Below are 13939 nucleotides of genomic sequence, written 5' to 3'. Positions count from 1 at the left end.
ATACTAGATCCCAGATTCTCCTTCCAATCTCCCTTCACATCCATTAAGAACATTGCTTAGAGATTTGAACTTATTTCCTTCACATCTTCACCGATTTCTTTTCTCAGTTTTTTTAAACTGCATTAAATCAGTGTTGACAAAATAGCACTGATAACCTTACTAAGGTCAACAATGAGAAAGTCTATACGACATTGTTTCTCTAGACTGTCAAGTATTTTTAAAAAATGATAATGCGAGTGAGTGAAAATTGAGTACGTGTTCACAAAGGAAAAAGAGCTAAGTGTATCTGGAAAGCTAAATAATCTTCTGGCATAGACTGTTAAACCACATTGCGAGCTAACTCATCACAACAGAAAGAACTGCAAATGCACAAAATCAACATATGGTGCAAGTGGAGGAGGAAGGGGAGAGACACTAAAAGTTCGTATTTGTTTTTCAGCTGTATTTCCTAGCATCACAAAAATTAATGCAGTAAAAAACATCCATTTTGGTGTAAATATACAGGTAGTAACTAGACCAGAAGAGGGAACTACATTCTGTAAATTCTTTGAACACATTGGCATCTCTCTCTCTACTTTACGAAGGAGGTGAAGACAGCAACTAGGGCACCAGTAGTGCTGGATTCGATTCTGTAAGACTAGTGTTGGATTTGATTCTGTAAAACTGGCTGAGAACACAGAGATGGAAAGCAAGGAAGAAGTGACCGTGAAGTGACAAAGTGTCCTTTGAAAGAACAAAAAAAGAAAAGAAATGCAAAAATAGAAAATAAGAACAGCAATGGTCATTAAGAAAGCAGATATTAATATGAACAGGTAATTTCTAAGAAAGAGCTCATAAAAGGGAAATCAGAGATGGCAGTTCCACAAAGAAACAACACTAAAGGCACAGGTACAATGTAGCCCATTACAGACCAGGGCTAAGTCACAAGGCTCTTTAAAACACAGGCAGGAGTAAACTGAAAACAAGAACTAGGCCACATTATTAAGGACAATAGAAGAGAATAAATTATAGGGACAAAGATCAGCAAGGTCAGTACACAAAATAAGATGCAATAGTTGTGGTATAAGAACAAACAAAACAAAACAGAAGCTTGAGAGCTCCTGGGAAAACCAAATGAATTATTGCTTCCCACCACACCCCCCCCATCACTGTTTACCAAGATGATAAACAGTGAACAAATCTGTAAACATGATCTTGACAAGACTGATATAAAGCCAGGTATAAAATGGGCTTATAAGAGCTCATTACCAAAAATGGAAGAGTGTTTAAACAGGATTTAACAGAGTTCAGTCCACCATTATTCTTACTAGCCACCTGAAAGGCAGACTAGAGGACACACTTATTGTATTTGTTGAGTATGAGTTAATAATGGAAAGAGGTAGGTGTCACACTAGCAGACATAATCAGGACTAGACTGCAAGAAACATGAAATAATTCTTTGTCTTGTCAGCACTGACAAAATCTCAGCAAGAAGTTTTGTCTGGTTTCAAGCTGCAAACCAAGAGAGAAGGGAACAATGAGAGACAGTCTGGCTAGACAGAAAAGAAGTTCAGAGGATGGCTGATGATTTTATGATCAGTCAAATGGAAAACATTTCTCGTTAATTAACTGGTCTGGTTTATCAAAGAGAGAACCAAGCACAGATGAATTGATAATCCTCAAGCAGCCAAAAGGATACTGCAAAAAGAAAAAGAATAATCTTTTCTCCCCAGTGATCTTAAATTGCAGCAAAAGAGATTCAGACTGGACACCAGAAAAAGATTTCTCAACTGTAAAGACAGTTTTCACTGGCAATCACCACCAATAAAAATCATAAAGAATGCCTAGATAAGCACCAGTTGAGAGGGTATAGGTCAAGTTAATCTTGCCTTGAGCCTTCTAGGTCTAGCCTTCTGTGTCTGCATGTAGTCTACCATCTTGTTTCTGGCAACAGCTTTTGCCAGACATTTAAAGAACTCTCTGCTCTCACACAAGTTTCACACAAAATGACACACATCAGACTGAGGTGGGGGGAGAAAAACAAAAGCCAAGGTTTACCAAAATAAATCCAAAAAGCTTTTGCAGCAATATAAAATACAAAATTCTTCCCAGAATACAAAAAAAAGTCTTACCAAGTAGATCACCCGATAGGTTGACAGGCAATATGACACACACAGACAAAATGCTGACAGCAATCAACAAGCAGATGATGTGACGCTGGAAGGCAAGGTAATGTATGGCATCTTCACCACATCTCTCATGAATCTCGTCATCGCTGCATCATAGACAGAAAAGCACATGGTCAGTCTACTTAATATCCTTGGGGTTTTGGGGGGTCATTTCTGAACATACACTAATTTCTCAGTCTACCCAGTGACATCTCCATTAATCCCTATCCATTTTCAACATGGTTGTGTTCTTTAACTCACAAATTTAAGTTCCAAAAGTGTGTTTTTCTTGTGCAGTAACAGCATACAAAAAATAAAATGAGGGAATCTAAACCAGAAACAAGTAATCTGAAAAGCAAATATAAATCCATCTTCTTTTCTATCAGCCTAAAAGAGGACAAAGCCATCTGCTGTGACCTCCTGCTTTATGACAGTCACAAGGTGTTCAGCCTAGCTCTCCAACTTTAAGATCGCACTGTGACAGTGTTCACTCATCTCCATAAAGGCTCCCCATGAGGAAAATGACAACAGAATCACCTTACTGTTATGACATCCAATTAACAGAAGATATGAATGGGCTTTGGAATGAAACCCTCATCACCTGTCCATTGTTAGCAGGACAGATCATTAAAATAGGAGTTCTTGGAAAATGAACGAATTGAACTAGCAAAAAATGGAGAAAAATAGACTCAATCCCCACCCCTTTTTTGTTTCAATGTAACCCAAGCTAGAAATTGATTTTTAAAAACCATGATTTACTAAGCCCCAAGAGATACAAAGAATGAACATCACATGTCTAACACTCCGCCTCTAGGAAACAGTGGGGATGGGCTTTTCCTAGTCAGTTCCAGCCCCAACTTAACAGCCAGCTCTTCACTGAAACCCTTGCAGGGAAACCCTGTTTCCTGCCTGGGGCCTGACTGGCTTCAAACAGGGTAACACCCACACAGTACTCTTTGAAGGGTAAAAGCCTGGAGCCTAGTTATTATCTCAGAATCCAAAAAAATGCCATAAATTCACTTAGGTTCACACACTGCCACAAGATCAGGATGTCCCTGTGCTGCCAGCAGAAGGACAACTGTACCCTGAAGAAGTATTCCCATGAGATGACCTTGTTTTCATATTCTTTTTCCACCCCACCAAAGGCACCTGTATCACTGTTTGTATTAAATTCTATCTACTCAAGAAAAGAAAAAAAAACACAACCAACCACATTTTATTGAATGGAACCTCCCTCCTTTTTAATTAAAACATAGAGCAAAGTAAACCACGGCTCACTATTTCTGTTTCATATACTTACTGCATCCGAAAAGCAGCTGTCATCCAAGAACAAAACCCCTATAAATAAAGAAGGAAGCTTTTAGGAGCTAAATACAAAAAACTATAGCCTCTAATCTGTACAATTAAGAGTGTTTCTATTAAGCCAATCTCTTAGCTAAAAAGCTGGCAGTTTGTTGCTCTGAAATCATCATTCAGAAACACGCAGAAAAATACCTCATACTCTACATACTTTTTACAAGGTACTTCATATGTGTGTCTTCAGAGAATATTTAAGGATGGGGTTTTTATTACTTGCACATTTATTGCTTGGGCTTCTTAAATTTATACAAGTGTGCCCAAATCCCATCTCCAATGGACACAAGTCAAGATTGAGGCTACTAAGGAATTTTTTTTTTTTTTACAGGATTGTTTCAGAGCAGAAAAGGTGATTATTTTTTCCCAAAACCATTTCCAGGGACTCTCCAATTTCAAAGATAAGTTCCATAAGAGTCTAATACAAGTCAATCAGTTAAACAGTAATTAGAAACAATGCTGTGATTACGTTAACAGAAAGGTTAACCTTCTTGTATAGGTTTACAAATCCTCCTATGAAACTGTACAGGAGAGATCACTTTCCACTGAATGTTCCAGTACCGTTCAAAAAAATTTGGTCTCTCCAAAGGCCTCTTCTTTCAAGTAAAGAGTATGGAGCTGAAGAGAGACATTTTTATTCAACAGTTTCAATAACAAAGTTGCTTTAGGGTTTTAAAAAAGGTGAAGAAAACTACATAAATAGCAGAGCAATCCTGATCAAACACCAGTATGCTTTTGATGCTTGCACAATTACTTAGTTGCAAAGCTAGATTTTAAGTTGATACACATATAAAATGTTAAAATGCAGGCTGCCACCATTGAACAGCTCTCGCATGGTTTATTCTGAAGCTGCAACCCAAAATTAGAGATGTGTGAATTCAAAGACACCATAGACAGAACCAATTAAAAGTTTGGAGTGGAAGATAATTTTTTGGCCAAACCAGTCTTAATAGTAAGAGCATATGGCATTATTACTAGCCTCACACTTACATCCAGTTTTCTCATCTTCATGAGGAAGACAATGTACTATAAAGACCAACTAGGTACTCAGCAAAGTGAACATAATGTAAATTTTTGAACTGTTATTTAAGCACAAATAATTTGGTAGCCTTTTTTCTTCCCCACCTCCCCTTTGAAACTCTAACATATAGTCCCTCTCCTTATTAAAAAAAAAAAAAGTCAAAAACAATGACACAAGATACTGGTTTGTGATGTGGCCCTAGTTTGTCAGGAAATGCATTATTAATTTTTGCATATAGATGGTCTTCTAGTTTAATGACTGGTTCATTCAGCCAGGTGGAATGGCAAGTTACAACAGATTCCATTAAATGGTTTACATTTAAAAAAAGCCAAACTCTAGAATACTTACCCTATCATATTCAAGATCTTCAGGTACTGATGAAGATGTTGACAATCGGTTGTATCTTGATTCACTAAAATACATTAAATTACACTTTTAAGCATCTTTAATAACAGATGATGGAATTCCACTGAATTTTTTCAACTTTAACAATTTTAAAGTAATTAAGGAAAGTAAAGTAGTACAAAATCACTTTTTCACTTATGAAAGCGGTGGTTTTCATCTTGTAGCATATGCTTAATTACAGAGACTTTTGTGTCTCACGTTGAAAAGGGAGGACGTGTGAGCTCCTGACATGAGAGCATTTAACTGAACTAGAAAGAAAATAATGTTTTATTGGGATATTAAACCGCAATAACATAAGGGAATACAACATGTGTTTTGGAAGCCTAGTAAGGATCAGATTTGCAAGGTGGCTTCCTGTTCAGATATTCCTTGGTACAAGACATCACCTGTTTTTCCTCCACCTCACTTCCTTCATCTTACAGCCACTACTCAGAATTTCTCTGCACAATTAAATCCCTTACCTGCAGGGCTACCTACTCACACAAATTCAGTCCTGTAGCAAGGCTAGAAGGACTCTGTAGCCCTCAAATATAGCAAAGTACCCGGTTTTAGTTTGTGGGTAAAAGGAAATGTTGCAATGGTGATGAGCCCATAATTACAGGACAATACATGTTAAAATGGAGTGTATTCATAGGTGTATCTACAATAATTTTCACCTAGCTGGCTCAGGCCGCAGTCCAGCAGGGACAATAATACAGGCTCCTAGGTGTCTGACTGCTCAAGGACCTGTTTGTCCCATGCAGGCTTATACTGCCCACATGGACACCTAGACCAGAGCATCTTCACTCTTGCTGCCTGAGCTAGCTGTCACAGTTATTGCCCATCTTTTCTCTTTTTTTTTCCTCCATATACTTTTCACAATTGTCCACAGATTATACCTAAAAAACACATTTTGAGTCCTTTCCTGTGGCTTAGTTGTGAATTTACGACAACTTAGCCACACCACTAATAGCAGGAAGAGGCTTGCTGTTAAAGTTTACCCACTTCATAAATAGACAGCTAGCTTTTAAACATCCCAAGACATCATCCTCTAGAAATAATATTAAAAAAAAACACAAAAAACAAAAACAAAAAAAAAACAAACAAAAACAAAACCACAAACTATTTGCAATATTACTAAAAATCAGTGAAGAATTTCAGAAACCTGCAATGATACATTTCTTTTTTAAATCCTTCAGAAATATGGCACGGGCTGAATAGGGAGCTCTGGGAAGATACTGGGCTTGAGCCAAGATAAACAAAATAGTTAATATCCTTCTATACAGAAACACACTGTAAATATCAATCTGCAGTAACGTGACGCTTTAGCAGATAAGCAGCCTATTTTCTTACCTCCACTTCCTTAACCCACAACGGTAGAATGAAATTCATGACAGTGCCAAACACACAAATTTATTACTGAAGCTGCAAACAGTAACTCTGTGAGTGGGATTTATTTCACACAAAGCAGTATGAGGACATTTTTAACGAATATGTGCATGTGATGACAAACATATCTAATTGATACAAATGCACTTAATTTAAGCCCTATTTACTGTACCTACTTCCACATTCCCCAAATGGTTTCAACAAATCAGTCTCAATATCTTTTTTTACCTTTGAGCTTCTGACACCAGAGCAACACGACCATAGTCCCAGAATCTCTTTCTTATAATGGAAAACAGTAATATTAAAACCTAGAAAATAAAAACAAAGATCTTTGAATACTTATTTTTCCACTTCATAATAATTATTCTCAGGTGTATAGGAACTGTCAAAAAAAAATGCTGTCCTAGCTCCTAAACCAACTGTCATATGTTAACGGTGGCCATGCTACTAACCAGCCTGTCTGGGACCAAAGGATCAGAGCACCTGCCTTCCTGCTGTAATATATAAAGGAGGAGAACTGCATGCAAAAATACTTCTGAACTGCAAGTGCATGGAAGTTTTTGACACGAGAAGTGGCAAGTAGTACTTCAGAGGAAGTCAAAACTTTCATAAATACACCTTTACTCCTACACATTACTTAATGACCAGGACTATGATGGAAGACTTGTATTTTATTTTTAAACAGTGATGTAAGCAGGCAGTAGGGGGCTCAACTATCTTCTCAAGTATGAAAATAATTTCTATCTGCTGTAAAAGTAATACATTATTAAAACTCATAAACCCCAGAAGCCTATATTTGATCTCTGCAATGCAATTTTTATCTCCCCCTCTATTTTCACTTTTTGAAAGAGGCTAAGAAAACAAGAAAAAAAACCACTATGTATTTCATATATGCATTTCTTTTTTCTTTTTTTTTTTAAAGAAACAAGTTCCTCTGTACAAAGCAATGAAGCAGAAGTAACAAGGCCTGCTTTCTATGCATATGTAGCATACGCCCTCACCTTCTCGCCCCTCCTACATTCCATACCTGTTTGGCTAGAAAGTGGTGCTAGTGATATAACTTATTTGGATCTGTGCAAATACCAACTGGGCAGCCAGGATACATGTCAAGATTATCTACGTGTGAAGATTACATAGCTAATTTCCTGATTTCACAATGAATATAACCTTCTTATAAGAGCCTTCCTCCCAACAGGGAATATTAATTTAGATCCTCCTCCTTCATCTGGCATTAAACTTCATGCAAGCAGGAAAGTTCTCTAGATTCTTTGACAACTTTAGTTGAAATTGCCTAATGCACTCTATGGTTATTAGGAGGAACTGCCAAACAGAAATGGGTTGACAAGGCAATATATAAACCTCACTTCCTTAGGAAACCAGCCTAGAAATAATATTCTGAAACCCATCAACTGACAGTTACTAAAGGGATCTGCAGTAAACATGTCATGAAAATAGGAATACAGGAGTTGCTAAACAAATTGCAGTATTCAGTATGTGTGAAGAAGAAAGGAGCCTTCTACACTGCATCTAATCCTCTACCTAATGCTGTTAGAGGGAGAGTTCAACAGCATGGAACTCAAAAGCAGAGACTCAGCATCTTAAAATTCAACCACAGCTTAAAAAAAAAAATAAGTCACTCCAAATACTCCAACTAAATCTTATTAAATGTTGTGCCATCAGTCGCACAGAGCAGTAAATACCATACATCCTCAGAAAATTGACTTGTTGCATACACCAAATCAATAGCAAAGCATGCCACTACATAACTTTTAGGAACATCCTCTAAGTTTCTACAGAACTACCATCTCAGACCTTACACAGGTAGTTTTAAGTTTCTCCACAATAGCTTTGTAGAACTCAGGAACTATGTCATCCTTTTCTTCTCATTTTACTACCACAAATCTCACTTATCAAGCCAATTTGCAGGTCTACAGCCCTTTTTCTGGTGGCTTAAGACCACCTAGACCAAACTTACAGAAATAATGGTAAATTTTATTGGAGTCTCAGGCCTACCCTGGAGCCTCCAGGCCAGCAAGTAATCCTTTTCCTCCTTTTGTCAGGATTGAGCTGATCAGTACGTTATTTCCTCGACAGCTTCACAAAATCTACTCTTAAAAAAGTTTGCGAAGTGATAGACTTTCAGTATTGTATTTCCTTTTGAAAAACAATCAAGTTAGTAATGGTGTTCCCTTCCTGAAAAGGTACCCAGTGCTTAAACCCAGAGCAAGGAATAAATGTTCCTGCAGTTATGACAAAACATAGAAATCTGAGATAGCCCTACAAAGTGCACCATGACCCCACATACAGGCCCTATGATACTGCACTCTCTCTACATCTACACATCCAACATACAGTGCCACTGTCATCCCATGTGTTTGTGAACTTTTATCAACACTTGAAAAGTCCTTTGATGTTCCCAGGATAGCCTTAGCACGTTTCTTATTCTGAAGATTCTCAGAAACAAATCTCTATCTGATAAATACGAGAATTCTGAACAATCTAGCTTTTGAGGCGGCCAGAATTATTCTCAATACAAGAAATAGAAACTGGGCTTACAAAAAAGCAGGTTACATCAAGCAGCAGGACAGTTGGGATTCCACCAAAAGTTACTCCTTGGAGCACCGTGCTGCCCTGGGCAGTGCTGTAGCAGTATGTCTCATTTGTTGAGTTGAAAGGTAAACTTCTGTTCCAGAAGTAGACTAGATGAGAATGTCCAAAACCCAGAAAAAAGAAAGGGTTCATTTTGTCTTTCCCTTGAAGAAAGAAGAAGAAAAAAAAAAAAAAAAGAAGAGAGAGAGAAACAAAAAGTGAAACAATGGAACAACCATGTGAAAAGCCTGCCTGGTATTTGTAAGATGTACTAATATTAAAAGTATAAAAAGTACAGGAAGATTCAACCAGGAAACTACTTGGGAAGAGAAGTCATATTTGACAGTCTTTCCTCTTCTCCTGTAAGATATTTCGCAATAACTGCTCAGTTACTAGTAGTGACCAAGCAAGAATTCCAGAAATCTAACCAACCACATCCTCTACAGACATCTGACGAAGACTACAGAAGACCCACACAAAACAAACTTCTCTATCTTCTAATCTATAACACCAAACTACTTATTATAGACTGGATTCTGATTTTGGAGTAACACAGGGCATTCAATATTCCAACAACAGCAGTTTGAAGATTTTGCTCCTAGTTGATGGGCATGTGTGAACACACTGGCTTGTGAACTTTGTATTCAAATGTTAAGACGTTGATATTATTAACCAATTCACCACTAATTCCACAGAAAAGAACTACTACACAAATACACATAATCCTCTTTGTTCTTGGAATATTCTGGGAGTTTCCCTTTTTAATAGGAGAATTAAACTGAAATTGAATTATTTCATTACAGAAACATTATATGAACAAGAAATAACACGGAGTATTTCTAACTTTCTAAGAGAACAGCCATCTACTTCATTTTAGTCATCTGACCTGCTCAGATAACATAGCAGCATACAAGAATGCACAAGATTGGGCTATTGATACAAATGTGTTTTTACCAGTGGAGACAATTCCTCACTTATTTGGGGGCTTTCCACTTCAAACATTTCTTTTCTTGGATCTTATTAACTTGATGGTTCCCTTGTACTCGGGACAAGGGCATGCTTCATGTGGAACACACTTCTGACTGATAAATTAACAAAGAAAGCATACCCCCAAAAACTCTATCCTTTGAAAGCAAATATTGTAGATACTCATCACAAGTCCAGGGGCACTACTGTTCTGGCATCACGCCTCTGTGAGAGGAAAGCACCCGGCTCTGATGACAGCACTGTTCTGGAAGCTGAAAAAAAAAAAAAAAGAAAACCCCACAAAAACCAACCCAAAACAAGATTATGAGTAACTACAAGTTCTGCCTTTAAACAGCAGAAAAACAACACGGAGAACATTCCTCCCCAAAAAGCATTTACTAAACGCTGGGACTGCGTGACAGGGTGGGGAAGAAATTTTGTCCCAACTGACTGTGTTTCACCACAGGGGAAAAAAAAAAAAAAAAAAAAAGAATTAATTAAAAAAAAAACACACAAAATTTGTGGCGCCAATCTACCCTTGCTTTCTAAGGATTGAAATTTAGTGCTGAGAGAAGTATTTTTGAATATTTTTTGGAAACCTTTGCTGTAGCAACTGCAGGGACCGCACGCTAAACTTTTAAGTAATGCGCCGGCTCTTATCTAACACAGCTTCCAGTTCTCCAATGCGATTAAGCGAGCCAGCTGTCAGGAAGATAGAGGGGACGGCGGGACCTCCTAGGGGTGGGGTGGGCCGCGCTGCACCCACCCAAGGAGCTTCCAGGGAATCGAGCCCCGGTCCGGCGACTCCAGAGACGGGGAACCAGCCGGGGACTTGCGGGGAGGAGGCCCCGAGGCGCCGGCCCTCTCCTCAGGAGGGCCGGGCGGCGGGGGGCGGGAAGGCGGCCAGCTCCGTCCCGCGCCCCCGCGGCCGCCCCTCAGGGCTCACCCCGCCGCGGCAGGACCTGCCCCGAGGCCCCCTCACGCAGCCCCGTCCCGTCCCGTCCCGTCCCGTCCCGTCCCGTCCCCACGCGGCGCCGCCAGGCAGCGCCGTTCGTCCCCCTCCATTACCTGCAGCGGGGCGGCCTCCACCTCCCCTGCCCTTTCTGCCTGGTCGCCACACGGGGCGCGTCGCCGGCCCACCGTCCCGCTCCCGCAGTTACGAACCCCGGCAACAAGTCCCGGGAGTGGCGCATGCGTGTCCGGGACGGGACGGGGCCGGCCGTTAGCGACCGGGGCGGTGGCCGCGGGTTCCCCGCCTCCTTCCTTCCCTCCTTCCCTCACAGAGCGTCAGAGCCCCGAAGGCGGCTGGCTTTTTTGGCGTCCCTCGCTTTTCTGGCCTTCTTTTTCAGATCCCGAGGTGCTTCCACTCAAGGAGGGGAACCCCATAGTAAAAAACCGGGGGGAAGTCGTCGTCGTTTTTCTTGCAGCGCTGTCCCTTGTCGCCTGCCACCAACACGACATGGCGGTCAGGGAGGTGCAGGCCCCCGCCCTCGTTCAGCCGGGTTTTGCTCTGGCAGAGGAGAGGCCGGGAGCTGTGCTGGAGCTGGGTTTGCTCCCACATGGCGGGGCCGGCAAAGGGCTTCAGGGTTGGAGGCCTGTGTGTGCCAGGGCTGCCGTGAAGGTGTCTTGAGCCAAGCTCTCCCTTTACACAATGCCGCTGAAATGATGTCTGTGGTGGTTTACAACAGTTACTTTAGAATTTTGTAGGTGATCTACGAACATTTTCTGCTGGACAAACTCTCCAGTGAAGAGTGAAGGATTTCCTAACCACTTGGTGATTCTCAATTTTAATGTTAGCATGGACTACAGGGCTCAGGTTTGGAGGAAAAACCCTTTTGTGCCTCTATGACTCCCATTATCCATTAACATTAAAAAAAAACAAACCAACTGAGATCCAAACGGAGCTTTTTATAGCCAAAAAGGAGGAAGATGTGTGAGATTTCAAGAGAGATTTCGCAATTCCCAGCCTGGTAAAGTGGGCAAATGTGCAGGTACAAGTGGAGCAGGCCATACACCAAGATAGGTAACTGCAAAATAAATTAAGTAATAGCAGTAATATGAATGTTCCGTTAAATATTCAAAGCCCCTTGTCAAAGCCCCAAGCCCACACGCTTATAAAGAGAGAAATAGCATTCAAATGTTGTAAATTGGAGAAAGCGAGACCTAGGGAGTTCCGCTTCATGTGTCTATGACGGGGCTGAGATGAGACTGATTCCCAGCCATCCACAAGGAAGTCCTGTCCTTCACGGGAATGAATTGCTTCCAGCCACAAAGCCAGAAACACAATACAGCAAGGCTCCACTGTCCATCTCTTCTCTACCCTTTATTTTAGTGTTCTCTCTACAGCCATTTGGTACTCAGCATTGCCAGTCATCATCCTCCTGCGTCTTCATCCTTTGCCCCTGATTGGCATGATTGGCCTCAATGAGTAGCAGGCATCTGAGGAAGAAGGGGATTATGATAACGATGAAAATGTAATTGTTCAGGGGGAGGCAGGGAGATCACTTGCCTCCAAAGATTTGCACCCTACCTCCAGTCTCATGGATGAAGCAGCAGTGATGTTTCAGAGCAGCGGTCCACACTCAAAACAACCAAAAATCATCAGGGTATTTGCAAGATCCAATCTGACGTTACACTGATCAAAATCTCAGGTCAGTACTCTGTTGACTTTTATGTTTACAAGAAATGAGCATCCCAGCTGCCAAGAAGCCAGCATCTCCCCTAGTTGGCAGTCCCATTCCTGCCTTTCCATCTTCAGCTCCATATATCCCCATGTATTCAAACTGTGTGTACGACTTACTTATGGCCCTGCACGCATACCTGTTATCCTGGCCCCTGCCATTTTATTAATCCACAATTGCCTCGCGCTGTCAGATCCTTGCCTCACTTTTCAGGAGTGCCTGCTCGGCGGAGAGCAGCGTTTGGCTGTACATGTGCTATGTGCCTTCCCTGACTCCATCCTGCAAAAAGGGAAAAGAGTCCCAGTTATCTGCGGTAGCCGGGAGACATCTCAAGATAGAATTTCACCATTTATCTAGCAGCTGCATTGTAGAGAATCTGGGATTTTAAATTGGCTGTAAACATTTATGTTAGTTAGAAAATGGCATAGAAGTCCTCAGCTCAAAGCAGGGTGGTTCACATTCACTACTGCAATAAGGAATTTCCACTATTGTTGAAAACAATGTTAATGATTTTAGCTTTAAAAAGCACTCTCTTGTAATTAGGGCTGTGTTGGTGACCAAGTTGTTTGGCATGAATACAGTAGAGTAATTATTCCATCCTGACTTTTCTGGAATAACGCTTCCTGTGGACAGTTTAGTTGAAAACAGGAATCCAAAGTGGAATAGTTATAATCGCTTTCTTTTAAATTTAATTTTACTGATGTAGCTGCAGCAGAGTAGACCTGCCATGTAGGAGAAGCCTCAGTCTACGCTTGCAGCTCTTATACTTCTAGGACCAAAATCTGTTTGGGTGGATTTCTTGTTGATTTCCTAGGCTGATGGTACTTTGATTTTTGTCTTATTTTTCAGAATTAAGAAGGCCTTGCTCTGGCTGGACTATCTTATTCTGTAGTGTAAAATAGGTGATGTTCAGTGATCTTGACATTGTAGTCTTGACATTCTTGGTTCTGAAGAGTTTTGCCCAGATACAAAATAATTTTTACGTCTCTTTCTCACAAGAATAACATCAAGCTTTTGTCATTTGGGTTTTTTTCTTCCTCTGTCTAGACAGGCTCTTTAGCTAAGTGGTGTGATTTTGTTTATCTCTAATTTCAACAGCGGAGTCACATTTCCCTCCTCCCTACCTCTTGTAAATAGGGTTTTGTTTACCACTGTCTGTTCTTTTGGTGACAAAAGCCACATACTGTCATTAGTTAGCAAACGTTTAATTATGTTGCTAGAGCAGACGGAGATCCAGCCTCAGGACCTAGGGAGCAGGTCAACAGAATTTAAAATTCTTCCATCTTTCTCGTATTTTGCATGCTCCGTATCCACTTCAACAGATCTTTAGCACCAAGTTGAACAAGTGTGCGGGGTATTTACACTTACATGTGTGACTCTTCCCTTACTTTATTAAATGACCTTATGGC

The 13939-nt window shown here is 40.5% G+C and overlaps 1 protein-coding gene across 2 annotated transcripts in view; it reads right to left on the bottom strand.

The window, feature by feature from the left end:
• TMEM63A (transmembrane protein 63A) overlaps positions 1 to 11060 on the bottom strand; it is a 32918-nt gene extending 21858 nt beyond the window's left edge. The window contains exons 1-7 of one of the 2 annotated variants that reach the window (XM_074579004.1): positions 10918 to 11060; positions 9992 to 10121; positions 8851 to 9047; positions 6523 to 6602; positions 4870 to 4933; positions 3448 to 3485; positions 2112 to 2254 (exon numbers count right to left, since the gene is read on the bottom strand). In XM_074579004.1, the coding sequence (XP_074435105.1) occupies positions 2112 to 2254; positions 3448 to 3485; positions 4870 to 4933; positions 6523 to 6602; positions 8851 to 9036 (511 nt within the window). In that variant the 5' untranslated portion in view covers positions 9037 to 9047; positions 9992 to 10121; positions 10918 to 11060. The remainder of the gene's footprint in view (positions 1 to 2111; positions 2255 to 3447; positions 3486 to 4869; positions 4934 to 6522; positions 6603 to 8850; positions 9048 to 9991; positions 10122 to 10917) is intronic. The other variant, XM_074579005.1, reaches the window with a different exon arrangement.
• Positions 11061 to 13939: the final 2879 nt, after the last annotated feature.

The sequence above is a fragment of the Larus michahellis genome, chromosome 3 (assembly GCF_964199755.1).
Source record: "Larus michahellis chromosome 3, bLarMic1.1, whole genome shotgun sequence".
NCBI lineage: Eukaryota > Metazoa > Chordata > Aves > Charadriiformes > Laridae > Larus > Larus michahellis.
Note: the sequence above shows the minus strand (reverse complement) of the source record. Positions and strands in the feature narration are given on the sequence as shown.